A 27,937-nucleotide genomic window follows, 5' to 3' on the forward strand; every position below is an offset into this window, starting at 1 on the left:
CACGCGGAGAGCACCGCCTTTTCAGCGAGCCCGAGCCCGTCGGCCGCGAGCCACGCCAGGCGGCCAATGGTCTAGGAAGGACGCTCTAGTCCCCGCCTCCACTTCAGACCCTCCCACGCCTGGGCCTCTCGGAGGTTTTCCCGGCGGCCCTTTCGCTAACGGCCTAGACTTCCGGAGTTAGGTGAGGTCCCCGGCGTTCCTTCCTACTTAAACACAGGCTGGGGCTGGAGATGCGAGGGCAGTGAGAGGTGACAGTTGCTAGGCGGAGACCTTTCCGTGAAGAAAGATTTAAGAAAGGATCAGGACAGGCGGGTACGTGCTCATCCTTCTCCCACTTCCGGGCCTTTGCAGGCTTGGGAAAGCTGGGCGGAGAGATTGGGCCTGGCCCGGCGCGCGGGGTGGGGCCCGGGTGGGAGGCAGCGCCGCTCTAGCCGCCCCGGGGACAGAAAGACCCTCCCTAGTGTGAGCTTGCTACTCCGGGGCTACCCTCTGGCCTTCATCTGACCTCTCGCGTCTCCGAGTTGTTTAGGAAGGAACGGGTGATTGTTTTAGTAATATCTTCAGTAGTTATTGGATATCTCCATACGTGTACGTGAATATCTCCCGCCCTGACATCTCTGATGAGCACCACAGCTGCTTATCCAACTGCCTTGTCCATGGCCATCTGAAATTTCACACGTCTGAAATGGAACTTATGTCTCACTCTCCTGGCCTAACTTATTCCTCCTTCCGTCTTACCCATTTCAGTAAATGGCACCATCCATTCTATTGCTTAATCCAAAAATGTAGGTAGGATTGTTCCTACGGAACAATCTATCGGTAGACCCTGCCGACTCTACTTTCCGAACTGATCCAGAAGCAGATCACGTTATTCCTTTGTTTACAGCTTTCCGTGGCAAAAAAACTCCATAACCTCTCCTGCAGGGTTCTACTCTCTCATCACTGTATTCCAACCCCTCTGACTTTCTTTCTGTACCTCCAGTAAGTCACTTGAGGAATTTATACTTATTATTTCCTTTGTCTTAATATCTCTGCTCCTAAGTCTGCATGGATGGCTCCTTGTCATTTCGGTCTCAGCTCAAACATCAGGCCCTTGGTGAAGGCTTCCCTGGCAACCCAATCACTCTTTATTTAATTTGACAAATATGTTATATTTATTGTGTGCTAGGCAGTGTTCTAGACGCTGAGGATGCAGAGGTGAACAAAGGAAAACCCCTGCTTTCTCAGTGCTGATGACCCATTCAGGAACCAGCAAACAGTGCAATCAGAGGTAGTGAGCAAAAGTGGGAGAAGATAATATTAGGGAGGTGGTGGAGGGGCTTTGTAAGGACTTTGGACTTTTATCTGAGTACAATTTAGAAGCCTTTGGAGGGCGATCTGACTTATTTTTTAATAGTTACCTCTGTGGCTTCTACAGGAGCAGGGCAGTTAGGCAACTGCAGTAATTCAGTCAAGAAATGATGGCTTGAATGAGGTTGGTAGTGAAGGTGGTGCAGTGTGGTCTGATGTCATAGCAGAATTGATAGGCTTTTCAATAGTCTGAAAGAGTAAGGAGATGAGAATCCCAAAGTTTTTTTGCCTCAGTAACAGGAAGAATGGAATTGTTTACTGAGGTAAGGAAGACTGAGGAAGAGAAAGTTAAGAGTTTGGTTTTAACAGTTGCATTTGAACAGCCTCCTAGCCTTCCAGCTGAAGCCATCCAGTAGACATCGGTTATATGAATTTGGAGTTCAGGGGAGAGGCCTGGCCTGGAGATATAAATTTGGAGTCATCTAGCGTATAGTGTTTTAAACATAAAATTTCCTTTACGATTGTTTCCATTTTTAATCTTTTCATGGAAGCTTCAAACATTTACAGAAGTAGAGGAATTTATATAATGAACCCCCATGGACTTTATCAACCAGCTTCAGCAATTACCAACTAATGTCCCATCTACTTTTACCTATATTATCTCCCCTTGCCCAATTATTCTGAAGTAAATATAGTTTATAAGTCCCTGGGACTAGATGAAGATCACCTCAAAGGTGAATGTAATTAGAGTGAGTGTACATTTAGAGGTTGAGATGATAAGGAGGATCCGCAACAAAGAAAACTGAGAAGCAGTAGCTCTTATCACTGATATTTTCATGTTTTTTTGTTTACGTAGTGTCTCTTCTCTTACTATAACATAAGCTCCAAGTTAACAAGGACCTTAACAGTTTCATTAAGACCTGCATCTGCATCACTATTTTATCTGTCAGGCACATAGCAAAGTCCCCACAAATAATAATTAAGAATATATAAATAAGTTAAAGTGAGAACTGAAAGAGGGTTTAGAGTGAGGGGAGGTCATTTTGGGGTGGTGTGAAAGGCATGTGTGGAGACCCTGAGGCAAGAGAGAGCAGGGCTCGTTTGCAGAACTAGGCGAAGTCCAGCATGGCCAGAATAGGATACATGAGGGAGAGTGTTGTCTTAGATGAGCCTAGAGTGGTAGGGGAACTACATATGTGTCAAAGGCTACATAGTCCTTTCCAGTCCTCACTATAGTCCTGCAAGGTAGATACTGTCATCTCTATTTCACACATTTGGGAATTAGAACTCAGAAAAGTTAAATATCCTGCCCAGGTTCACACACTTGCACCCAGCTGCAACACAATCCAAAGCCCATGCTTTCCCCAGTCTTCATGTTCTTCACATTTGTCACTTGTAACATTTGCTTTACCAAAAAACACCATGTTGGTTGTACTGTGTCCATTTTGACAAGATTTGGCCACAGTAACAGTTTGTATATTTCTTCTGGCTCATTAAAATGAGGCTCTTTTGGTAGTTATTTCTTCTAAGTAAGGGAATTTGCCCAGCTCAAAAATTAGGGGACAAAAAAGAACAAAACATTTATAATTGAAGGTACTAACAGGAAGCTTGGTTGATTTTGGTTGCACCTGGTGCTTTTTTGGTATCTTTTCCCCTAGATGTTTGCATGGCTTGCCCTCTAATTCAGGTTTCTGCTGAAATGCTACTGCCTCAGAAAGACTTTACCTACCCTCTGAGTTTTAAAGAACCCGTTGGTGACTCTGTCTCCTTACTTTGCTTAGTTGTCATCATAGCCCTTTTTACCATCTGACTATTTTTTAAAAACAATTTATTCATTTGTTTACCTTCTCTCTCTCCCCACTGGAAAGTGAGGTCTAAGAAGGCAGAGACTTTTTCTGCTTCATTCACTGCTATATCTCCAGGGCCTCGAACAGTGCTGGGCATAGAATTGGTGCTAAATAAATATTTCTTGGATGAACGAGTAAATGAATGGATGGATAGCTTGAGCTACTTGGACCCATGCTCATTTGCATGATTGATTAGCTTCAAGTTTACTTCAAGTAGTAATCAAAGACTTGGACGTTGTTGTTTTTCCCTTGCTTACTTCCTAGGAGATAGTTAACTGAAAGGAGTCTGCCTCACTGCTGGAACCAAACCAGATGCCTTCTTCCACTTCACCAGACCAAGGAGATGACCTGGAGGCCTGTGTTTTAAGGTTTTCAGACCTGGATTTGAAAGACACAAGTCTTATCAATCCCAGTAGCAGTATCAAAGCAGAGTTAGATGTCAGTACAAAGAAGAAATACTCATTTGCAAAGAAAAAGGTAAAATTGCTGTTGATGTTTCAAGATCATGTAGGTATAGTTAATGTAGATATACCTAGAAGTAGCTCATCAAGGTTTTCCTCCAGGGAGTGGAGGGCTAGTGAGACACTAGACTGATGCCATGTTCAAGGTAAGGTCTAGTCAGAGCCATTAGCCAGTAATCTTAGTTCAGTGTCAAGCAAAGGAGAATCATAGGCAAGGTGTGGCTCTGGAACACTTATTTATGGTGGAGTACTTGAGGACAGATCCTAGACAGATGGGCTGGATTCCTTTTCCTACCTAGGGTATGGGAAGAATCCCAGGAACCCAGGAAACCTAGTCATAAGGAGAACAGACAGGCATTAGGGCAACTGCTGTCTAAGACTCCTGATCCAGTCCAGCTGGCAGGGCTCCGTTGGTTGGGAGAAGGAACAGAGCAGCCCAGAATGCTGCAGGCTTACTGAGGATTGGGTTACAGGGGTGGTATGGATGCTATTCTTCTATGCCATTTATTCTTTTTTTAGGGATCATTGACTAAACCTGCTGAAGCTCAAAGGAAAATGACTTGACTGAGGAAGTGCAATTGAGACTTAGTTTTCTTACCTCCAATCTGTTGTCCCTCTTTTGCAAAATCATCTTATATTGGCTCCATGTCAATGAAGAATAGATGTCTCTGCTTATAACTTCCTATCTAGCATCCTTCTACCCTCATCTCACACAGATTTCCTTGAAAATGAAACCCAAAGGGTACAGAAAGGTTTTTTTTTTAAGTTACTTTGCAATAATTTCAAACTTATAGAAAGGTTGCCAGAATTGTACAGAGGACCCCCAACTCCCCTCTGCCCAGCAGCTCCATTCATGTTTAATCAGTTGCCTCAAATGGCTTTTACATATCCACTCTAAGGTCACATGTTACCTTTAGTTGTTATGTCTCATAAGTGTTCAATCTGGACCACTTTCTCATTTTTTTCCCTGAAATCATGACTGTGACATTTTTGAAGATTACAGATGAGTTATGGTGTAGAACGTCTCATGATTTTCACTCATGTTTCCTTGTGATTAGATTCAAGTTATGGCTTTGTTAATAAGACTGCCCCACAAAAGATGCTGTGTTCATCTGGCTGCGTTCTGTCATGCAGTCACAGTGCCAATTTGTCCCATTACTGGCAATGTTAATTTTGGGTACTTGATTAAGGAAGTGCCTGTCGGATTTCTTTGCTATAAAATTATTTTTTCCCTTTTAATTATTCAGTATTTGGGGGGAAATACTTTGAGACTATGTAAATAGCCTGTTCCTCAACCAACTTTCATTTACTAGTTTTAGATCCATTGATGTTTCTTTGCTGAATTATTACTGTGATGGTTTCTAAATGGTGATTTTCTAATTGCTTCATTCCTTCTAGATTTCTTACTTGGCATTCTTCTGTAAGGAAGAGCTTTCTTTCCTCCCAATTTATTTGTATCAGTGTGTATTCAAGAATTCTGTTTTATTCAGTGGGCTATAATCCATTAGTATAATTATTTATTTTGATGCTCAGATTATCTCAGATTTGGCTGGGAGCCCCTTCAAGCTAGTATCTATGTCTTTTTGACTTGCCCTCATCATTCTTTGAGCATTTCCTTACTTTCTAATTCAACAAGATGTTTCAGGGTCATTTGTATTTTCCCTGTCTTATCCCTGGAGTCAGACATTTCTTCAAGGAGCCCTGGTTCTTTCTAGTGGAGAATTGTCAAAAACCAAAACCTGGGGGCTAGGTGAGCTCACTGCTTCTCCCAGGACCTCTGGTGGACGGAGCTAGGAATATAGAGAGATGAATATACATACATCCATATGTATCATACACATACTTTTATATTTACTTTTATATCACTGTAAATCAAATGAGTTCATACCATACTTTCAGTTCCGTTCCAACATCACAAGGTTTATTCTCTCTCCAGTTTTTTTTTTGGCTGCACTGTGCAGCTTGCGGGATCTTAGTTCCCTAACCAGGAACTGAACCCATGCCTGCAGCAGTGAAAGCGTGGAGTCCTAACCACTGGACCGCCAGGGAACTCGCTCTGTCTCCTTTTCATATGGGTGGAGAACCTAGCTCCATTTAGTCCCAATATATTGACTTACTTGCTTATTCCCTGTATGCAGTCTTCCCACTCTGCCAAGCTGCCTCCTCCACCAGGGCCTGCCTTCCCCACACAGGCCTCACCCACCTCTGAGCTGCCTTCCTAGCTCTGGCCTGCATCTCTCTCTTTCTTTTTTTTTTAGAGAAGTAATTTGTCTCTCTCTCTGTTTTAAAAAATTTATTTATTTTATTTTTGGCTGCGTTGGGTCTTCGCTGCCGTGCACACGCTTTCTCTAGTTTCAGCGAGCAAGGGCTACTCTTCGTTGCGGTGCGTGGGCTTCTCATTGCGGTGGCTTCTCTTGTTGCGGAGCACGGGCTCTAGGCACGTGGGCTTCAGTAGTTGTGGCTTGTGGGCTCTAGAGCGCAGGCTCAGTATTTGTGGCACACGGGCTTAGTTGCTCTGTGGCATGTGGGGTCTTCCCGGACCAGGGCTTGAACCCGTGTTCCCTGCATTGGCAGGCGGATTCTTAACCGCTGCGCCACCAGGGAAGCCCTGGCCTGCATCTCTCTTGAACAGACCTCACACGGGCCCTACCTGCTGCTGGATCCCAGGTGCTTTGTTCCCGAGGCCCTAAAAGACCAGCAGCAGGCCACGTTTACACTGGGCCTCCCATCTTGCTCAGGCCTGCCTGATGGCTTTTTGACAAAGGAAGGAGGAAAGAAGGAAAAAATTCAGATTTTATATAGTATTTCTTTAAGGACCATGACTTTTTGAGGCCTCGATGATAATGAGGCCTTGGATGCATACACCTTAGTTCTAAGTATAATACAAAGAAACACTTAAGTTGACATACACACCATCTCTCTCTCTCTCCCTTTTTTGCCTATACAGAAGGATTAACTGCAGGAGAGGCTAAAAAATGCCCTCCAGTGTAATTTCAGACGACCCCATCCTGATTCAGTCTGGGACAGTCCAGATAAGGTTGTGTACAGACTGAGGAAGGTCCAAAAGTGATGCTCCATATTTATAATTGTTATTCTTCAGAGTGCCCAATTTTGGGTGCTGTACTACAGTCTTCAGATGCATTAAGAAAATTGTTTAAAATATATATAGATACATATATATATGTAAAAATACCTTTCCATTTTTTTCAGCCTTGAAAAAAGGCTGATAATCATAGATACCATTTAACTTCCATTTATACATCAAAAAACACCATAAACAAAGTTGAAAATGAATGACAAGCTGGGAAACAAATTTGGATAACTATCATGAACAAAAGGTCACTAAAACCACTTACAAATCAGTAAGAAGATAAGATAAATACCACAGTAGAAAAATAGGCAACAGGTATTAACAGGTAAGCTAGAAAAGAACATCAAATCAATATGAAAAAATATTCAACCTTAAATCAAAGATACACAAATAAAAACAGGATATTTCTTTTGCCTTTTATTTGGGTCAATATTAAAAATACTGACAAAAATTAAATACTGATAAAAATGCTGTGGATAAAATGGAACCCTCATGCATTGCTGGTGAGTGTATAAATTGGTATGATTTTCCAGGTAGTCACTATTTCTCACAGTTTAAAATTTTATGCTTCTTCACCTCCAAAACTTTCTTCTAAATAGTTATTCTAAGTAGATGGTTAAAGACGTATGGAAAGATATGTGCATGGCATGTTCGTTCACCATTGTTTATAACTGCAAATATTGGAAACAAAAAAAGCTCGCTCATTTAGAATTGGTTAAAGGAGTTATGGTGCATCCATAATTTTCTCTTCTGTTTAAATTTTTTTTTAACAATTAGCCTAAATCCTCTTTATACAAATCAAAACATTTTGGTAGTCTTTCCAGTCTTTTAAAATGTACTTTTTAATGTAGTTGAGATTACATTGTATAAGCAAATTTTATCCAGTTTTTTTCATTTAATATTATATTTTCCCATGTAATTTAAAACTGGCTGCTTAATATTCCATAGTAAGTATACTCCATAATTTCCTTGACCATTTCCTTTTTGGAGGAAGTTCAGTCTCTCGGGAAGTTCTTCTATAGAACAGTAGGACGTAAAACTAGAAATCCCTGAGGAAAGATAAGGGATTTCACTGAGACTTTCATTCTAGCCTGAAACCTAAGGTTATTTAACAGTGACATATTTGAAATTTAATTGTAGGCATTTGCCCTTTTTGTCAAAACTAAAGAACTTCCAGCACCTCCTTCTGAGTATAAAGAAAAATGGTGGAAATGCTGTCAGCAACTATTCACAGACCAGACCAGCATCCACAGACATGTGGCAACACAACATGCTGATGAGATTTACCGTGAGACTGCTTCTGTTTTAAAGCAGCTGACTGTGACATCAAGCACCTCAAAGACTCTTAAGTCTGCAGACAAAAGAAACCCTTTCAAAGAAGACCTTACGCATAACCATGAAGTGTCTGCTTGGCTCCCTGATATAAGCTGCTTTAGCCCTGATGAGCTGTTAAGGTAAGAATTTCATTCTATACCTTTCGTTTAATTTAAAAAATGTTTTTCCAGTCACAGTGAGATACCACCCATCCACTAAAATGGCAAATCCTTAAGGCACAGAATTTCTCTACCGCCTAAACTAGGCCGATAAACATGTTCTATGTATAACAGAAGACCATAGCCTATGCGGTAGCATATACCCGCACAGCTTACAGTGTTCTCCGGGTTTCTCAGAAGCCATCCTACATCTTATCTTCTCTAGGCAGAGGTAAGGAACAGAAAATTGTATTTTTTTTCAAAGAGAAATCAGAAGGCCCAGAAATGTTGATGATTCCTGTACCCTGAATAATGTCAGAACTTAAAAAGGGGGTTTTGTTGCCAAATGTGGTTTTCTGAGCTGAATATGTTTTATAAAGTATGTTAAGTTTTATTTTATTTTATTATTTTTTTAAAAAAATTTATCTTTGGCTGTGTTGGGTCTTTGTTGCTGTGCACGGGCTTTCTCTCTAGTTGCGGCGAGCGGGGGCTACTCTTCATTGCGGTGCATGGGCTTCTCACTGCGCTGGCTTCTCTTGTTGCGGAGCATGGGCTCTAGGTATATGGGCTTCAGTAGTTGCAGCATGCAGGCTCAGTAGTTGCGGCGTGCAGGCTCTAGGGCACAGGCTCAGTAGTTGTGGTGCATGGGATTAGTTGTTCTGCGGCATGTGGGATCTTCCCGGACCAGGGCTTGAGCCCGTGTCCCCTGCATTGGCAGGTGGATTCTGAACCACTGTGCCACCAGGGAAGTCCCTATGTTAAGTTTTAGAACTGAAGCATAGGATTAGAAGTTTAAATCTGCCTTTGAAAACCTCACCAAATCATAATATTACATAATTCTAGAGGACAGATTTCTGATTTTAAGCAATTCCTAAACTATTTGGTGAATAGAAAATGCCCAAATTTGATACATTTTTGTCACCCGTGTTATGCCAGTTCCCTTTGTTTATCAGAAAGAGGAAGAGAAAGTTAGAAAGAGAATTGAACTTGGAGTCAGACTTGAGCTAGTCACTAAAATTCTTTGTACCTTTAAGTTCTCGCCTCTAAACTGGAATAATAATGCCTGCTCTGCCTACCTCACAGAATTGCTATATGAATTGTATAAAATGATGATGGTAAGAGCACTTGTGAACTATAAAGTGCTATACAAATGTGGTCTCTTCATTTCTGCATGGCCCTGCTTTTTAGTTAGAAAGACAAAGAAAAGGATACATGAAACATTTAGCAGATGGTACGAGACAGGCTATATAATTATCACTTACAGTTGTATGGCTCAGACAGTAATTCATTACAGGAATTTAGAGAACAGGAAATAGATAGGCTCTGAAATAGATAAGCAGGTTTCGGAGACTCGGCCCTGAAATATGAAGAGGGCACTGAGGAGACAGTCACAGATTCCAGAGCTGGATGGGACCTTAATTATCATCTGTTATATCATTCTCTAAAATATGTCTGTACAACACTAGCTCTGGAGGATGCTATCAGGTGTTGAAAAGAGATGCTAAAGACAATTAAGTTTGGGAAGCATTAGGTTAAAATGTTCTTTTTTGCAGGACTGCCCAGAGCCTTCAATAAATGAGGGGCTTTCACTGTGACTCTCAAAGGGAAGATATTATCTGCAGGATTTCTCAGACATGTGATTTCATAGAACAGCTTCAGAGCACACTTTGAGAAATGCAGTTTATTTCAGTCCTCCAGTTTTACAGTTGAGGAAATCAAGGCTCAGGGATGATAAGACACCTGCCCAGGTCCCATAACTAGTTAGTTTAAGTCAGCACAGTGCAGTAGAAAGAGTGTGGGTTCTAGTGTCAGAAGACTGGTGTTCCAGTCCTGACTGTCACTTTGTAGCTGTCTCACCTGGGATGAGTTGGGCTCAGTTTATTCAGCTATAAAATGGGGATGATAATAACCTGTCTCATGGGTAACAGGATTACTTGAAAAAATGGAAATGAAACCTTTTTGTACAGAGAGAGATTCAAAACAGATACTGCCTTGTGTTAGAATATAAGCCAGAATGGATTAAAATTTCCAGCTGTCTTATGAAAAGGGGTTATTAATACCTATCTCATGGATATGATGATTAAACAAGGAAATCAAAGTAAGCTCACTTGTTTATAAAGGAAGGAGTTCAGTGCAGGTATTGTCTTCTTTAGAGCAAATACAGACAGGAATTGCTTCTCATTTCAGGGGGAGAATGATAGTTAGGAGCAAAGGCAGGCATGAGTTGCTCCATTAGGCCTTTCTTCTGAGTCTGCCTGGGTATACTTATGAATTGTGTTTTCCTTATGCCAGTGACTCAAATGCTTTTTCCCCTGTGGTTTTCTTTTTATAGTGGCCACAGCAATGGTGAAGGGGAGGTGCTACTTTATTACTGCTACTGTGACCTGGAGGATCCTGATTGGATCTGTGCCTGGCAGACAGCTCTGTGTCAGCACCTGCACCTCACGGGCAAGGTAACACCTTCTCCCACACCCTATCCTTCACTGGACTCATCTTGCCTCCAACTTAGTTTGCAGAGGCTGTGCTTGAAGGCCTCACCAGTTGGGTTCTTAGAAATTAGCAAATTCCTGCTAGGCATTTAAGTGGAATACTAAATAGCTATTAACATGATGTTTTCTGTTGGTGGGAGTGTAAGTTGGTACAGCCACTATGGAAAACAGTATGGAGGTTCCTCAGAAAATTAAAAATAGACCTACCATAGGATCCTGCAGTCCTACTCCTGGGCATATATCCAGACAAAACCCGAATCCAAAAAGATACACCCCGATGTTCATAGCAGCACTGTTCACAATAGCCAAGACATGGAAACAACCTAAATGTCCGTCAACAGATGAATGGATAAAGAAAATGTGGTACATATATACAAAGGAATACTACTCAGTCATAAAAAAGAACAAAATAATGCCACTTGCAGCAATGTGGATGCAACTAGAGATTATCATACTAAGTGAAGTAAGTCAGAAAGACAAATACCGTATTTCATTTATATGTGGAATCTAAATATGACACAGCTGAACCTATCTACAAAACAGAAACAGACTCACAGACATAGAGAACAGACATGGTTGCCAACGGGGAGGGGATTGGGGGAGGCATGGAGTGGGAGTTTGGGGTTAGCAGATGTAAGCTATTATATATGGAATGGATAAACAATAACGTTCTGTATAGCACAGAGAACTATAATCAGTATCCTATGATAAACCATAATGGAAAAAATATTTAAAAAATGAATGTATATGTATGTATAACTAAATCACTTTGCTGTATAGCAGAAATTAACACAACATTGTAAATCAACTATACTTCAATTAAAAAAAAATGGTGTTTTATAAGACTACATAAAGGCATAGACCAGGGATCAGCAAACTTTTTCTTAAACAGCCATATGGTAAATATTTTAGGATTTGCACAAAAGCTGCTCAAACTTGGTGTCGTAATATGAAAACAACCATAGACAATATGTAAAGGAACAGATATGGCCATATTCCAGTAAAACCTATGTAAAAGCAGGCATAATTTGCTGACCCCTTGCATGGGGAAATGTTCTTGATATATTAACTGGAAAAACATTTTATAGAACTGTACATATAGGTGTGATATCAAATTGCTTCCTAATTTTCTTAGAACATGTCAGTCTTTTGCCATTTTGTGGTTTTGACATTTGCTGTTTCCTTTCCCTCTTGAATGTTTTTTCCCCCAGATCTTCACATGGCTTGTTCCTCACTTCAGATCTCCCCTCAAATGTTCTCTCCTGAGAATTCTCATCTGTCTCTCTCCAAACTTTTCTATTCCCTTCTGCTGAAAGAATTTCAAAAAGTTTACTACTATTGGAGAGTATAATCTCCAAACCTCATCATTCCTCTCTCCAAACCTCATCACTTTCTATTCCCTTCTGCTCAAAGAATTTCAAAAAATGTACTACTATTGGAGAGTATAATCTTTGTTTAATTTGTTATAATCTATCTCCCTTGTAGAATATAAGCTTCATGAGTACAGAACTTTGTTAATCAATTGATATATTGTCAGTGCTAGAATGGGGCTTAGCACATAGCAGACAGTAAATATTTGGAGAATGTTGAGTAAAAGGATGAATGTATGTTTGTAACAAAACCACAAGTGTGTGTGTAAAAAGATGGAGAGTGGTAAATATCAAAATGTTAGTTGTGATTATCTCTACGTGATAGGACTATGGATTTTTTTTCAAATCCTCGATGATTACATATATATATGTGTGTATATATATATACATACACACACACACACACACACACACACATATGTGTATATATGTATTTTAAATCAAAAGGAGGTGAACTAGATTCCCTCTGAGATCACCTCTGGTTATGACGCTGTACTGTCTTAGGCCTAATGTTTCCCACACATGTCCTAGGTTTTAATTCCCTAAGGCAATTATTTGATCAGTCAGTGATATTTTTCATACCCATGTTGTTTTATAGATAGTGGCTGAAAGCTTCTTTTACCTCATTCAGTTCATCACCAAGTCCTGCCATTTCTGCCTCTAAAATATCCTTTGATTCCATTCACTCTGTCTTCTGCTTCCACCACCTTAAACCAAGCCCCACCCTCTCTTACCTAGTTCATTTCAGCAGCTTCCAGACTACTCTCCATTCTTCCATCCTTGCCTGCACTTAATCATTTTCCACACAGCAGCCAGAATGATCTTAAAAGGTAAATGAAATCATCTCCCTCCCTCCCTCCTCACAATCTTTCAGTAGCTATCCAGTGCATTTAGAGTAAAACCCAAATCCTTAACGTGCCCTTAGTTTCCTGGATTATTTGGCCCCTTACGCCTTTTACACTTAATCTGATACCATTCTTTACTCATTACACTCCAGCAAAATAGCCTTTTAGTTTCTTGGAGCCCTCAGTTTTTTTGGTGCCTTTGGGCCTTTTTGTAAGAAAATTCTCTTCAAGGAACTCTCCCACACCCACTCGGGTTCTCCTATCATAATTTTTAATCAATCTTTAGTTCTCAATTTTAATGACACTTCCTGAAAGACATCCTTCCTGACCTTTAATCTAAATTCAGTTTTCCAAATACACTTTTTCATTGCCTCTTGCAGTGATTTTTCATAGCACTTGTCAGTGTGTGACTTTTGTCTGAATATCTGTGATCTTCCTTAAGTCTGTAAGCTCCCAAAGGGCAAAAACTATTTATTTTTTAACCACTGTGACCCAATTCCTAGCACAATTGCTGGCGCATTGTAAAAAAAAAAAAAAATTCAGTAAACACTTGTGGCGTATATACGTTTATCACCATCTCTATTTAGAGAACACCTTGAAGGATGGATATTCTCTCACAGTAAACCTGAGCCTACAAAATAGGAAATCAATTTGTTTCCTTGGTCTGGGGCCGATTTTTATTCTTGGCCCAGCCCAAGGTGACCTAGCAGTGAGGGCCTCTGCCCACAAGGTGGCAGCACCTACCTGGATCTTAGTTCTAAATTTTAAGGCTTCAGCCAAGTTTTCAAGTTTTGTGTTGGTAGGAGATTTGGCAGAATGTTGGCATTTGTAGGGAAAGAGGAGAACTTGAAAATTCTAGAATTATGGAAAGAAGCTTTTGATCCCTTTGCTATACATTTCTTACTGCCTCAAGAAATTTGAGGGGATGCATTAGAGGCTTTAGAAAGGAAAAATTGCAAGATTTGGACCCAATAAGATATGGTTTTGAATCCCAGATCTACCACCTACCAACTCTGTGCCCTTGGGCAAGTTACTTGATTTCTTTAAGCTTCTGTTTCCTTTTCTGTCAAATGGGAATTTTGATATCTACTTTCCAGGAGTATAATGTAAAGTTCCTGTCTCATACTAGGTACTCAATAAATGCTAACTATTGCTCTTCATCTCTGAGGTATAAGGCCTTCCTCACCTAGCAGCTACTTTGAAGGTTTCAGTTGAAGAATACTTCAACAGAAGTTGAAAATCTAGTGCATGAGTTTAGAGGTTGCTCTGCCTCAGGTATTTAGGGAGTGCCTGTGCTTGTCTTTTATTTGGGTTCTGAGATTAAAATAGCATAGGAAAGGGTCTTCTGACCTACTTAGAAGACAGGTACACAGACGTATGTACCTCTTCATCATATTTGCCCCCGTCAGAGACAGTTTTAGAGTAGATTTCCTGACCCTTATGCTGGTTCAGCTCTATTTTTCTATGTTGTCCCTTAAAAAAATACGAGTCGGTAATAGGTGCAGTAGTCTGTACAGCAGAGATGGCATATGCTTCCTACTTTCCTCTCCCAGCCCAGAACAGGCTTCAATAGACTGCACTCCTCTTTCTCAAGGAGCCTGGATGTGACTCAGAATGCTCATCATGGAACTCTGAAGAGCCACTACTAGTGAGTTGGCCCTGGCTTGTGAAATGAATCCCATTTATATCCATGCCCTAAAGAATTGAATCAAGTGAGGCAACAAACGAAGTATCTTCTCTAGGCCCTAATAAAAGGGGAGCTTTTAAAATTTTTCAAATTCTAATGCATTGGTAGGTATCATTGCTATATAAATAACAATATATAACGAAGTGGTAACAATATAAGACCCTGACTTAAATTACATCTCTTTCCAGAGAATACCATGATATACAGTGTTGCACTTTCTTACTTTTCCCTAGAAAGCTAGCTCTGTCTAGAGATGATCCATCTTTAAACTTATCCAGAGGATTTTGTGGTACCAGAACAAGTAACTTTGCAGGCCCTCCAGAGGATTGCCTCTTAAGGCAGGGGCCTTAACCCAGGCTTTAATGTCCCCTAACCAGTGAAGCATTTCAAAGAGAATAGAGGGCTTGAGAAGCCAAAAAGCCTCAGATTTGGATACACATTCATTTGCTCAGCAAATACATATTAAAATTCTACTGTGTGGCAAGTACTACTCTAGGCACCGACTATGCAACAAAGAACAAAAGAGACACAAGCTCCTCCTTGTGGAATTTGTATTCCAACGGGTGGGTTTGCAGTGGTGGGCTTTACCTCCAACACTGTGCAGAGATGTGCTCATGTGCATTCCCAGCCCTCAGATGTGTTCTGTGCTTTAGGACTTGAGGACAGCAGTTTTTCATTGTTGATTCTTTGTCATGTTTTATCAAGATGAAGAAATTGAGGTTCAGAGAGAATTAATTTTCTCAGGGTCACTTAGCAAGTAAATGGCAAAGTTGAATCTTGATCCTACATCTGTTGACCTGAATTTAAGTTTTGGCCACTGGACAGCTGGAGCTCCATAGCAAATGGGACTTTCCAGTTGTTCTATCCATTTCATTCTCTTGTTTGGCACACGTTAACTGAGTACCTTGTCTGAACTATGGGCAGTGTGCCATTTTAGAAAACTACAAGCATCCTGTGTGTGGTAACATTTTTGTGTCCACAGCAATGTTTCTGCTTTTCCTGTTAAACTCACTGACACACACGAACCTGTTCTGCCCTGCAGAGATTTGAACCGAGCTAAGAACAGCCTGCATTCCCTTTCTCTCACTGTCTTGTGTCTCAGGTTCGAATTGCTACAGAAGGAATCAATGGGACAGTGGGTGGAAGCAAATTGGCCACCAGACTCTATGTAGAAGTCATGCTTTCCTGCCCATTGTTTAAGGATTATCTGTGTAAGGACGATTTTAAGGTAAGAGAAATTGAACATAAAATGGATCGAGAGCCATTTGCTTCTGCTTCAGTGCCTCTTCCCACTCCAGGCTATGAAGAGGATCACTATAAAGAAGTAAGCAGTGCTGGACAGAACACCCTTTCCTTGCTAGGTCCCGAGGCAGTGCAGGAGAAGGAGCATGCTTGTTCCAGTTCGTCCACCACGTCACCACGTGATCATGGGCCTTGGTCTCCTTTTTTATAGAATAAGGACGTTACAGCTTATATATTCTATAAACTCTCAAACTTAGCCGTGTTTGTTCATTTGAGAGACCACCTGGCTGTATCAGGATCACTACGTGTTTAGTGAACCTGGTGGGATCAGATCTGCACTTCACACCACACAGGGAATAAAGCTATTGCTCTCCCAAGAGAGCTGCTTTGTTGGAGTGACTTCATGCTTTAGCATCATGGGTGACAGAGGTGGTGGGGAATACCTTGCTAGTGTTAGTGCTGGTGATGATGATAAGGAAAGAAAAGGTTGTAGCTTTAAAAGCTGGGATGTAATCTTACATGTTGAAATTGCTCAGTGGTATTTCAGTTTTATAGTTAAATGCTTATTGCTATAGAAACACCTTTTCAATTTGACATTTTTGCACATGGTAGATACACAATAAATAAGTGCCAAATATAAGAATTATATCTGTTGTGTAATAATAGGGTAGCTGAAGTATTAAGAAACCTCAAATTAGGAACAACTGTTTCAGTGGGAAAAGGGAGTTAGAGCATAGAATGTTCCAGATAATTTAACTGAATAAATATCTTATACCTGGAGATGGGAGAGAAAGACTGTATTCTGTTTTGTTTCTCATTGGCTAGACCAGCAAAGGAGGAGCTTGCTGTTTTCCAGAATTGCGTGTTGGTGTGTTTGCAGAGATTGTGCCCATGGGGATCAGTCCCAGTAGGATCTCCTATAAGAAGCCTGGTATGCTTGCTTTAAGAAGAAGCATTTTCCTTTTCTTCATAGGGACAAATCTTAATATAGAGACAAATGTGAAAGCTAGACATTCTGATCAGCAAGAGTTGTGATGAGTTCTCGCTTCAGAGTATCTGTGGGGTGGCTAACACTTGGGTCATTCAGTGCTTAAACTGGTTCTTCTCTTTGGTGCTCCGGTGATTGGAGACTCACTACTTAGAATGACGTGGCTTAGTTATTCTTTTTGGTGATGGTTTGGCAAGAAGTTGTTTTCTTTCCAAAGATAACAATTTGGAAAGAGTGTAATTATTACTTGTAAATAGTTCATCAACTGAATAAAACACAGGCTTTTTGCTACAGGAAGCAAGTGGCTTTCAACACCAAAGCAGTTTGTTTGCAAGTGCTCTAGAATGTTCTCTTTGCCCCTCCCTCATGGGTACCGTAGATGGTTGAAAGACATTTGTTTGGCTGGGTTTTTTGGTTTTGTTTTACTTTTTACTATGAAAAATTTCAAACATTAAAAAAAATAGAGAAAACAGTACAGTGAACTCCCTTGTACCTCTCCCGCAGCTTCAACAGTTATAAACTCATGGCCAGCTTTGATCTATCCCCACCCCCTTCTCCCATCCTGGGTCATTTAGAAGAGAATCCTGATGTCATGTCATTTCATTCATAACTATTTTAGTAGATTATCTCTAAAAGATAAAGGTTTTTTAAAAAATAAATAATTGTAAAACCATCATCACATCTAAAACATTTTAACAGCAATTTCTTAATGTTATCAAATATCCAGCCAGTGGTTAAAATTCCCAGTTATCTCACACTTTTTTAAGTTTGTTTCTATCAGGATTCAAGTAAGGTCCACTCATTGTGATTGATCACTATGTCTCCTAAAGTCCCTTTTAAGCTAGAGATTCACTTCCATCTTTTATTTTCCCCTGCAGTTTATTTTTTGAAGGAATTAGATCATTTTGCTTATAGCATTTCCCACAATCAGTATAATGCTGATTGCATCTCCATGGGATGTTCCTCTGTCCTCTGTATTTCCTATGAACTGTAGTTAGATTTATAATAGTGCTGTCTAATAGGAATATAATGTGAGCTACAATGGAATTTTACATTTTCTAGTAGCCACATTTTAAAAAGTAAAAGGAAACAAGTGAAATTAATTTCAATAATATGCTTTATTTAATGGAATATAGCCAAAATATTATTTCAACTTGTATCCAGTGTAAAAAATTATTAATGAGATATTTTACTCTTTTTTTTGTATACTAAGTCCTTGAAATCCTGCATCTCTGTCACCCTTATTACAGCACACTTCAAGCCACATTTCAAGTGCCTGTTAGCCACATGTGGCTAGTGGCTGCCATATTAGATAGCTCATGTCTAGAGACTTGATCAGGTTCAGGTTTGATTTCCTTTTTTCTTTCTTTCCTTTTTTTTCCCCAAGTCTACTTCATAGGTAGTATTGTCCCCTTTCATCAGGAAACAGAAAGGTCTGGCTGGCTCTATGTTCATTTTTTTAACTTGTAAATATTTAAAAAGAAGGCTAAGAGTTAAACCAGAGGGAAATGAGAGTAAGATACAAGCATCTGGGAAAAGAGACTCATGTATGAGGAGAAAAGGGCCAAAAAGGGCCGTGTCTGCTTAGTGTCCCTACCTTGGCAGGAGGCAGGATGACCACAAACAGCTCTTCTTGGCGCTACAGGACCTTGCTCCGGAGCTTAGGGGAGAGTGGGCTCCAGGCAGTGCTTTGCTGCTTTCATTTGAGCCAAGTTGTTTGGAGGCACTTCTTTTAAGCACTTCATGTGAGTCACTCTCTGGTCAGGCCTCCACAGGGCCAGGAGAATAGCCACAGTAATAGCAGCAGCAGGAACAGGCTGGGTTCCCTGCAGCTCCCTGTAAGGAGAAGTCTTAGCAGATTTCCATGCTTCTCATCACAGTTTTGAACCTCCCTTTCCACCCCACTGTTTTGTTGACTGTGTAAATTATGTGACAGTAACTTATATAAAATCTGGCCTTGTTACATTCTCCCTGCAGTCCTAGGTTAAGCAGGTAGGAGTCCAGATTCCTTGGCCGTGCTCTGGGTCTCCAGCCCGATCTGGGTACCCAGCAGTTTCAGGGGGTTGTTGGGATTCACCCCTGAGCGGAGCTGTCAGGCTGTATCATGAGTGGTACCATGACTCAAGGACCAGAGCGCCCCCACCACCACCACATGATGTATGGTGGCCAAATTCACCAGAAGTTCCTCACAAACTACTGAGATGTCTGGACCCTAAAGATACAGGAGTATTTCTATCCTAGAGAGTAGAGGAGGCAGAGGGCCTCACTGGACAGGTTCTTTCCTTTTAGTCTCCTTGTATGTTACTTATCTTCTTTATCTCCTTTCTCTCCTCCTTCTTCTAGCGTTTCATCCTTTTCTCTCTCTTGCCTTCTTTCTCATATTTCATTCCTGCTGTCAGCCCCTCCCACCATTTTCTTTTTTACTCATGCACACAAACTTAGACACATTCTTCTTACTCTTTTGTATTTTTAAAAAACTTATTCCAACTTTGTTCCATAACCATATGCTCACACCTGCCTGTGCCAGGGTTCTTAGCCTCGGACTTGATGTTGGTATAGAACAGTTTATAAAGCCTGTAGTCAAGCATGTACATGCCCAGGCTCCTCCACATACAGTGACAGTAGAACACTGGCCATAACATGGACCGGAAAACCCACATGGCAGTTTATATCCCTTCTGTCTGGCTTTTATTATTGGGTTAGGCCAAGTATGAGGATGCAAAATTCTCTGTTTCTAAACTGCCAGGTCTCCACAGTGCTCATCTTAGGAGGAGGGAGAGTGAGGATACATGGAATTACTAAATTCTTCCATTATGATCATCAGATAGTGTCATTTTCAGACGTAATTGTAATTATGAGAGGAAAGGTTTAGGTGGGGAGAAACAAAGCAAATGGAAGTCATCGGGCTGGGCCAGTTGTAACTGGGTTTTGTTTTTGTTTTGTTTTAACTGATTTTTTTGTTTGGTTTAAGGAATCCATTTATCCCCAGGTGAATTTCATAAAGAAGTAGAAAAGTTTCTGTCTCAGGCAAATCAAGAAGAAAGTGATACTATCCTACTGGACTGCAGAAACTTCTATGAAAGCAAAATAGTAAGTAAGAACCAGAACTGAGTTCCCACAGCATAGCATGTTTCTGAAGGGGATGCTGTGCGCCCACCTGTGGCTGAGTCAGTGGCTCTCCTCCCACTACTAGCAGCATCAGAGAAAACCCAAGACTTCAAACTCAGAATCTGGTGAGAAAGTCTAAGAAAATATGGATTAAAGACATCTTGGCACATAATGGACTTTCTGGCTCCCATATGCCTACCCCTGACATGTGTCAAGGATCTTGTCAAGTTTGCTTTGGGCAGCCTCTCCAGTTCCCCTGAGGTCTCTGGTTGGGTGACCCACAGCCCACCAGCCTTGTTTCTAAGTTCCAGATTTTGAAGTTTGAAAGGCTAGCGTGTGGGATGAAAACAGCAGGGAGCAAGTGCTTCCTTGCCAAGGCAGGGGTGGGGAGTGGTGTTTGACACAGAAAGAAGCTTTGTTCTTACCAGGTATGTTTTTCTGATCATTTTCTTTCTGCTGCTCCTATATTGTAGGGACGGTTCCAGGGCTGCTTAGCCCCAGACATCAGGAAATTCAGTTACTTCCCTAGCTATGTTGATGAAAATCTAGAACTTTTCAAAGAGAAGAGGGTACTGATGTATTGCACTGGGGGCATCCGTTGTGAGCGGGGTTCAGCCTACCTCAAAGCCAAGGTGAGTCACCACCCTTAGGACACTGCAGGCATGGAAGTGAAGAAGGCTCCACCCACAGCGTGTGTGGAACTTTCCAATCCCCACCTTCACTCCCTCTCCCACACCCAGCCAGCCAGGGATTTATTCTCCCCAGCATAGAGTTTCTAAGTATAAAATCTGAAGTTCTTAAATCTCAAGATGTGAAAAGCACTCAACAGTCTTAGAGACTCATCAAGTACAAAAGGGAAAGATTAGTTGATATCTCCCTTTTCCTAATCCTTTTACTTGATCCTGAGAAGAGCAAATTCAGTAACATTACATGTCCTAACAGGTGTCTTCCTATATTTAGGGAGCAGCAAAAATAGTTGGGCTTCCCAGGATCTAGAGAGTGAAGGCCCTGACTGCTGTCCTCTCCCATCACCCTAGTAGGCAAGATCTGCCAGTTGGTTCCTTGCCCCCTTGGTCAGCAGTTCTTCACTGTCCCGCAGCGGGAGCCAGGAGCCCCATTTCGGCATTCCTACCGCATGCTGCTCCTCTGTGGAGCTTCCTACTGGTCTCTGCTAGTCTCCTCAAATTTCCTCTTGTGTTTCCACACATAGGGAGTGTGCAAGGAAGTGTTCCAGCTCAAGGGTGGCATCCACAAGTACCTGGAGGAGTTTCCTGATGGTTTTTACAAAGGGAAGTTGTTCGTTTTTGATGAGCGTTATGCCTTATCCTTCAACAGTGACATAGTGTCAGGTAGGTCAGCACAGACTCAGAACCTACATTCATGATCAGGCACACCCTCTGTATTAACCTTCTGGAAGACAGACCAGTACTGATTACTTGAAGAATAAAGCAAGGGAAAAGGAGTACGTAGGACCACCATTTCCTAACAGAGTTGGAGATGCAGCAGTGGAGCAGACAGGATTTGGAATGGAAAATAATTTTATCTTTAGTTTCATAACCCCTCACTAAATATAGTACTTCCTTCAATTATGAATGTAAGCAGCAAATCAGTAGTATTAGATGTACCTGTGACTTTGTTATCACTAGAAATCACAGTATTTTCATATATTACAGCTGCTGTGAATATTTCAAAATAGCATTTATGTTCATCATCGCTTCAAAATGGAAATAGTTATTAGGCGCATCACTAAGTCTTGTTATAGAATGTGTTAACAAGTATTTTACTGTATCCCAGACTTTAAAGAATATTTCGTTATTTTGTATTTCTATATAATTGGTTTCCTTTGTGATCCTATGTATTTTATTTTATGCATTGTAAAAACATTTTTCTAAGACAGAATAGTCTTCACCAGACTGTCAAGTAAATTCATGGCACAAGTAAAAGAACCCCTAATTAGACGGTCTGTGGACACGTGTGGTGTGCACTTTCGAGTGGTGGGTGGGGCATTCCAAGGGGGAGCTGAGCCTAGGGCCAAGGCAGGAGGCAGGGCTGGCTACAGGAAGCCTGTGCTGTGACTGTAGTTTGGAGTCCACACTAACATATGGTACCAGATGAGGGCAGTCAGTAAAAGAAGGATGGAAATAATCCTTAAGAAAAATGGATCCTCCCCCTGGATGCCACCATTTTGAACGGGAAAGATCACAGGCAGACAACCCTAGTGGCTGTCAGAATTTTCTAGAACTCCTGTGATCAGGGGCTGAGATTGAATTAACACTCAGATAATGAATAAGGTGGGAGTCTGATTTCCTCTCCCCTTTCTTCTTGATCTTTTTATTCATTTTAATGGTCTTATATTTGTGTCTTATTGGAAGCAACTTCAGATCTCTTACAGAGCTAGATGGAGCAGAAAGGGGAGAGAGAGGGCCCAAAGGTAGCTTAGATAAGCTAGGTAAAGAGACTTGAAGAATGATGTTATCAATGGTGATAGGAGGTCAGCAGGGAAAAGGGGCCGAGAAAGTAGATAAGTTTTAGGAGTTGTGTGGCCAAGTGTCCTCTGGCAAAAGCAGGAGAACCTCAGGCCTGGGGAAGAGGAGTGTGGACTGCAGAAGCCAAATGTCAATGTGGGATTATCTGTATTCAGGCGTGTTGTCTCCCAGTGCAAAAGGGAATGATCTAAAGGAAAAAGACCATTCAACAAAGGGTGCTTGGCCAGCTTTGGACTAGTGAATGAAAGAGAGAAACGTTACTACCTGTTTTCTAAATGAGAAAAAGAAAAATGGGTCAGTGAATGCTGGAATCAGAAGACAATTCCCAGAAGCAACCTCCCCCCAAAAAGGTGGGGGTGGGGGAACCTCGTCTGTTAGAAGACAGGAGACTTACACTATTTAGAAACCTTCCTCAGACCCAAAAGGTACATTAGATGCTGATGAGCTAAGGGTTATATTTAGGAACTGGAGAATTGCGTCTGCGTGTGCATGTGGTACGTATGTGTGTGTACACGTCTGTTGTGTGTACACGTGTGTGCTCATCTGTCTTTACAACAAGGCTTTTCTTTCTTCCCCAGAATGTTCATACTGTGGGGCCCCATGGGACCAGTATAAACTGTGCTCCACTCCCCAGTGCCGCCAGCTCGTCTTGACCTGCCCTGCCTGCCAAGGACAAGGATTCACAGCCTGTTGTGTCACGTGTCAAGACAAAGGGAGCAGGCAGGCTGCAAGCCCAGCCCAGAGCAGTTTTAAAGAGGAATGCGAGTGTACAGCCCGACGGCTACGCGCACCCAGGGAGCTCTTACAGCAGGGGCGACTCCCTGTGAGCCCGGGGCCCAGGCCAGGTGATGATGAGGATGGGCCATGCTTACATGAGCAGCCCCATCTGCCTTTCCCCAATCCTTCACAGAGCTAGGTTTGGGGCGACCATGTATTGGAGAATATTAGGGCTGTTCCAGCAGAGAAACAGGGAACTCTAGTGCTGCCAGAGCCACCATGGCCAGCTGGTCACCATGTTGGCCACCTGTCCTTCACAAGAGGAGGGAAGAGGGAGTTGGGTGCTGACCTCTTACTGGAGACATTCTGACTCAGAAGATGCTAGAGCACAGAAAAAGGTGAGCTGTGTAGGATCCCAAAGCTGCTGAGGGAGAGAGCCTTGAGCCTGGTGACCAGGTCATGCCCTTTCTGTGCCATGCAGCAGGGCTGGGAGTAGTCATTTTTCTTATCAGCAAACCTGTCTGTCCTGATGGCAGAATGTGAAAGCTGTGGCCCTGGAAGTGGACTCCCCGGAACCAGGCCCCTTAGGTCAATCTGCCATCCACCCCTACCCTTCTGTCTTCTCTGCTAGCCTCAGAGCACTAGACCAGGATCTGAAAACTATGGCATTTGGCCCACCTCCTTCTGTAAATAAAATTTTATTGGAATAGCCACACCCATTCATTTACATATGACCTATGGCAGAATTAAGTATTTACAAGAGAGACATTATGGCCTGCAAAAGCTGCAGTATTTCCAGGCGTACCTTGGAGATGTTGTGGATTCAATTCCAAACCACCGCAATGAAGTAGTCACGTGAATTTTTTGGTTTCTTAGTGCATATAAAACCTATGCTTACATTATACTGTAGTCTATTAAGTGTGCAATAGCATTATGTCTAAAAAAACAATGTGCATAACCTAATTTAAAAAATTTATTGCTAAAAATGCTAACTATCATCTGACAATGCAGGGTTGCCACAAACCTTCACTTTGTAAAAACTGAAATATCTGCGAAGCACAACAAAAAAAGGTGTGCCTGTACTATCTGGCCCTTTACAGAAAAAAACTTGCCACCCCTAGTCTAGACCAACAGCTCCTCTGATGGAGGAGATGGTCTTAAAGATGTGGTCTACCTTCATGTTTCATTGGTTTGGTTTCTGTGAGAGATTTCATCTGCTTTCCCCAACACCCACACTCTTAGCTCTGAAGTATTCTCTTTGAGAGATTCACATTAGCTCGATGACATTAACACTTGGGCAGTTTTTAGGTGAACACCTCAGAATACAAGACATTCTGTATGAGGTTATTCAGCACTGCTGTGGTGGTTTCCCAGCCTCTAGCCACCATGTCAGGCGCATGTCCCTGGCCCACAAGTCCCAAGAAACACATGCACGGCCATTCTTAGACCAACAGATTTAATATTATATTGCAGTTTCCATTGATGCAGAATACAGCTGCAATTGTGTTTCAAGGAGAAGCCGAGTGGGGCTGGCCGTTCCTGCAGCACGGAGCCACTCCTGGGTCCATCTGCAGCCTCAGTAGACACTCCTCCATAGTGGTGAGGCCCTGACTCCACCTCTGGTTACCCTGTACTGTCCCATCATTACAGTTCCGTGTGCAAGACTTTTCCTTTTTCGCCAAAAGCCTCTCTGCTCAGTGCTCTGCAGCTTAGTCTGTGCTCGTCAGCTCTTTGGCTTGTCCTTTATCATAAGATTTGCTGAATCACTCACGAAAATAACTCCCCAAGCAACAGAAATACTAGTTTAACTGGCACCGTGGTATATTAAAAGGCACAAGGGCAGTGTGGCTTAACATTTTTGCTGGATCCTAAGAGATGCACGTGATGTTAAGGGATCCAGCAGAAATGCCAAAATTACATTTTCAGAATAATCATCTTGGGTGGTTTGGCCAGGTTTCCTAGTTCTTAAATATCTAGATTTTCTTCACCACTGACCTTTGGAGGCTTAATTTACAGGCATGAGATCAGCAGTGACTTGTCTAAGAAGTGATGCGATAGGTAGTTGAAGTCTGTAAGCATAAGCCATGATGGACTAGAAATTTGTGTCTCTAGTGATGTGCCTCACATAAGGCATTGGCCCACTGTGCAACAGAGAAAGGTGTTTTCAAGTATTTGGCCATAGGTTTTCACATCCATCGTAAGGTTGGCATTCGATAAGGAAAAATTTCTTTCTGACTCCAGTATTAAATTGTAAATAAATCCCAGATGTTCATAAAGAACACCCAGGGAAATGTTTGTCGCCTGGAATTGGTTTAAAAAAAAAAAGGATGGTTTTTAAAATTTGAGACTTCACCATTGGCTTTTTCTATCATTTCCTCATAACCAGCTTAAGGAATCTCATGTTCTTTGATTCCTGGCAGAGCTCTGTGGCTTCAGTCTTTCTGTCTTTCTTGAGGGGAAAAAAATTGTGTTCTTGATCCAGAAATCAATTTAGCAACTTTAATCTTGAGGTTCTTAAAATTTAAAGGAGAATTAATAAAGAATGATGATATGTTCTGTTTGCTAAAGAGCTAAGATCAAGTTTGTAATAAAATATTTTATAATGCTTTTAAACCACATGGAAGAGGGTGCTGTTTGTTCATGTTACACATTTTAAATATACCTGAAACACCACACAGCAAGGTCACCGAAACTGGGCTCCTGCGGTTAAGTCACTGCTGTTCTAACATTGTCTTCAGTAAGGTCTGCCAGTTCGGGGGCTTTTTAGTTTTTAAATAATAACCGGACTGAACTTCTGTGACTAAAGAAAAACTTCACATTCACCATAGTTTATAAAATTTTCAACTACAACCACTAGCGAACCTAACACCTTAGTGCGTAAAGAACTGAACCACAACAGGGTTTGTGCTGGCATTTGCCTTCCGGTTTCCACTGCAGAGCACAGCCTATCAGTAGAACACGTCCAGTTCAAAGGCGTGGTCGGCACCCGCACACACTAGACGCCACTCCGGCACTTGGGAATGATGGGCCCGGTCAAGTCTGCCAGCCTCCTCTTCCTCACTGGAAAGGAATGGAGATGAGACGTGAGCCAGCTGTCCCTGTGCACCCGAACCACCACCGTGGCTCTGAGAGCGCCAGGAAGCTTCTTGACAACTTTGCTCAGCAAACTCTGATGTCTGGTGTTTATAAAGGACAGCTTGTGAGCCTTCACTGAGAGGAGGGTCTGTAGTGGCGTAGATTCGTTCATAAAGTACTTCTAAATCGCTGGCCATACAGGTATAAAACCCACTTTATCCAACTCCGCTGTTGTCCTTTGTGTACAGAGGCCCCGAGGCTGAAGATCCTCACTCCGGTCAGATAAGATTTAAGTTCAGTCGATCTTAATGAGATCTTAACCTTCTGGAAACATTTCCCCCAACTCTTCCTCAAAGCTCTTGGCCTGCCTGTGTAAACAACAGTGTCTGCCCTGAAGATTACCCTGTATTATCTGTGTCCCCTTATGGTCAACCTTGACATTTTCCCGGGGGCAAGGCAAAGTTAAATGTAAAGCAGGAGCCAGGGGGTTGCAGGCTGGGGTCATTAGCTGACAGGATGGCGGGGATGGTTGGAGGGGCAGGTAGGGCTCCCTTTGTTATAGCAAAGGGAGAGGGTTCGAAACAAATTATAGTGTCTGCAGATGAAAACCAAGCAGCAAGCTAGATCGGCCACAAGAGAAAGGTTGGTCAACGACTGTGGAGCCGGTAGGTGGCAGTCAAGGGGGCTGCCGGTGTGGCAGAGACAGGAAGCTATTGCGAGAGGAAAAAAGTCTGTCTATACTTAGGTGTCTTCCAGTTCCTGAGCTGAGCAGGCGGACCTCAGATAGACGCTTACGGGCTGCAACAAGAACCGAACTGAGGCTAGGCGCTGGTGTGGAGGGGCGCAGGGGCACACAGGCTGCCCAGTCTGGGGCCTAGAGTTTAGCCTTTGCCTGAGCTCCTCCCCTCCCCTCCACCCGCCTTGAAAGAACAATGAATGCAAATCAGTGGGCAGTCTCCTGGAGAGAAGACAGTGTGTCTGGCCAGATTTCTGGAGACCATCAGAATGTCCAACAGCTTGGGGGAAGATGGGGGGGAACAAAAACCAAAGCCCAAAGAGCAGAAGTTTGCCCAGAGTGACCAGAGGGTTTACATGAGCCAGGCTTGACACGTTAGCTGAACAAGCATTATACCCCTTTTGCACTCAACCCCTCATTGGAGCCCCTCCAACAATTCTGGAGTGTCAGTGTTGTCACCATTGCCATGTTATGGATGAGGAAAGTATGGCAGGGAACAAAATAATAAAGCTGGTACCAGACGGAACCAAGGCTTGTGACTCATCTGGAGCCTCGGTCCAGCGCCTCCCTCAGTACAATCCGGCCCTGTCCATGTAGGCTTTACATACCCACATCTCATCTGGTTCTCACAAGTAGGACTAGCTCCCTTCCCCTGGAGAAGAGAAGGGAGCCAGGGTCCCTGAGAGCAAGCGGCAGAGCCAGGAACCGGAGTCCCCAGCTCATGGCTCAAGGTACAGAAAAGGATCCTGCGCTGTCTCCCCCTACCTGCCCTCAGTATGCACACTGGGCTGCACCTGTGCAGGGTTCCCCTGCCACTGGCTTCTGCAGGGACTGGATGGGGAGAAGGGAAAGGCACCCACTTATTCAGGTTTTCTTTTTTTCTTTCCATTTAAATAATGAAGGAAATTGAGGCCAAGAGGGAAGTAACTTGCCTCAAGTCACAGTGAATAAGAGATGCAACTGGGAGCAGAAGCCAGGTCTCCCAATATCCTTCTTCAAATCAACCTGCTTTTTACATTCATTAAAGCGAACT

At 42.3% G+C, this 27,937-nt stretch overlaps 2 protein-coding genes across 6 annotated transcripts in view; one reads left to right on the forward strand and one right to left on the reverse strand.

Moving 5' to 3' along the window:
* Positions 1-196: 196 nt before the first annotated feature.
* On the forward strand, positions 197-24,676 carry TSTD2 (thiosulfate sulfurtransferase like domain containing 2). Of its 2 annotated transcripts, none has more exons than XM_060014458.1 (11): positions 197-312; positions 3,402-3,614; positions 7,830-8,143; positions 10,494-10,614; positions 15,655-15,876; positions 16,620-16,725; positions 19,754-19,872; positions 20,364-20,522; positions 21,101-21,239; positions 22,955-23,221; positions 24,567-24,676. In XM_060014458.1, exons 2-11 carry the CDS (start codon positions 3,450-3,452, stop codon positions 24,674-24,676), a joined length of 1,722 nt encoding a protein of 573 aa, XP_059870441.1. In that variant the 5' UTR covers positions 197-312; positions 3,402-3,449. The 2 variants fall into 2 exon arrangements, with proteins under 2 accessions (XP_059870441.1, XP_059870443.1); XM_060014460.1 differs by having other exon boundaries at positions 199-312; positions 15,655-15,780.
* The window catches only part of TMOD1 (tropomodulin 1), an 88,392-nt gene continuing 77,693 nt past the window's right edge, over positions 17,239-27,937 (reverse strand). For 2 of the 4 annotated variants that reach the window (XM_060014465.1, XM_060014461.1), the window contains one exon: positions 17,240-18,618. In XM_060014465.1, the coding sequence (XP_059870448.1) occupies positions 18,533-18,618 (86 nt within the window). In that variant the 3' untranslated portion in view covers positions 17,240-18,532. Of the gene's footprint in view, positions 18,619-25,007; positions 26,154-27,937 lie in introns of those variants that run through there. The other 2 variants (XM_060014462.1, XM_060014463.1) reach the window with 2 other exon arrangements.

The sequence above is a fragment of the Delphinus delphis genome, chromosome 6 (assembly GCF_949987515.2).
Source record: "Delphinus delphis chromosome 6, mDelDel1.2, whole genome shotgun sequence".
In the NCBI taxonomy this organism is placed as follows: Eukaryota; Metazoa; Chordata; class Mammalia; order Artiodactyla; family Delphinidae; genus Delphinus; species Delphinus delphis.

Bases quoted from the DNA above. Each gene is read 5' to 3' on its own strand.
- TSTD2 (XM_060014458.1), top strand. From the start codon at position 3,450: ATGCCTTCTTCCACTTCACCAGACCAAGGAGATGACCTGGAGGCCTGT. The intron at 10,615-15,654 runs GTAACACCTTCT...CTTGTGTCTCAG, and splicing joins ACCTGCACCTCACGGGCAAG to GTTCGAATTGCTACAGAAGG. The intron at 19,873-20,363 runs GTAAGTAAGAAC...CCTATATTGTAG, and splicing joins ACTTCTATGAAAGCAAAATA to GGACGGTTCCAGGGCTGCTT.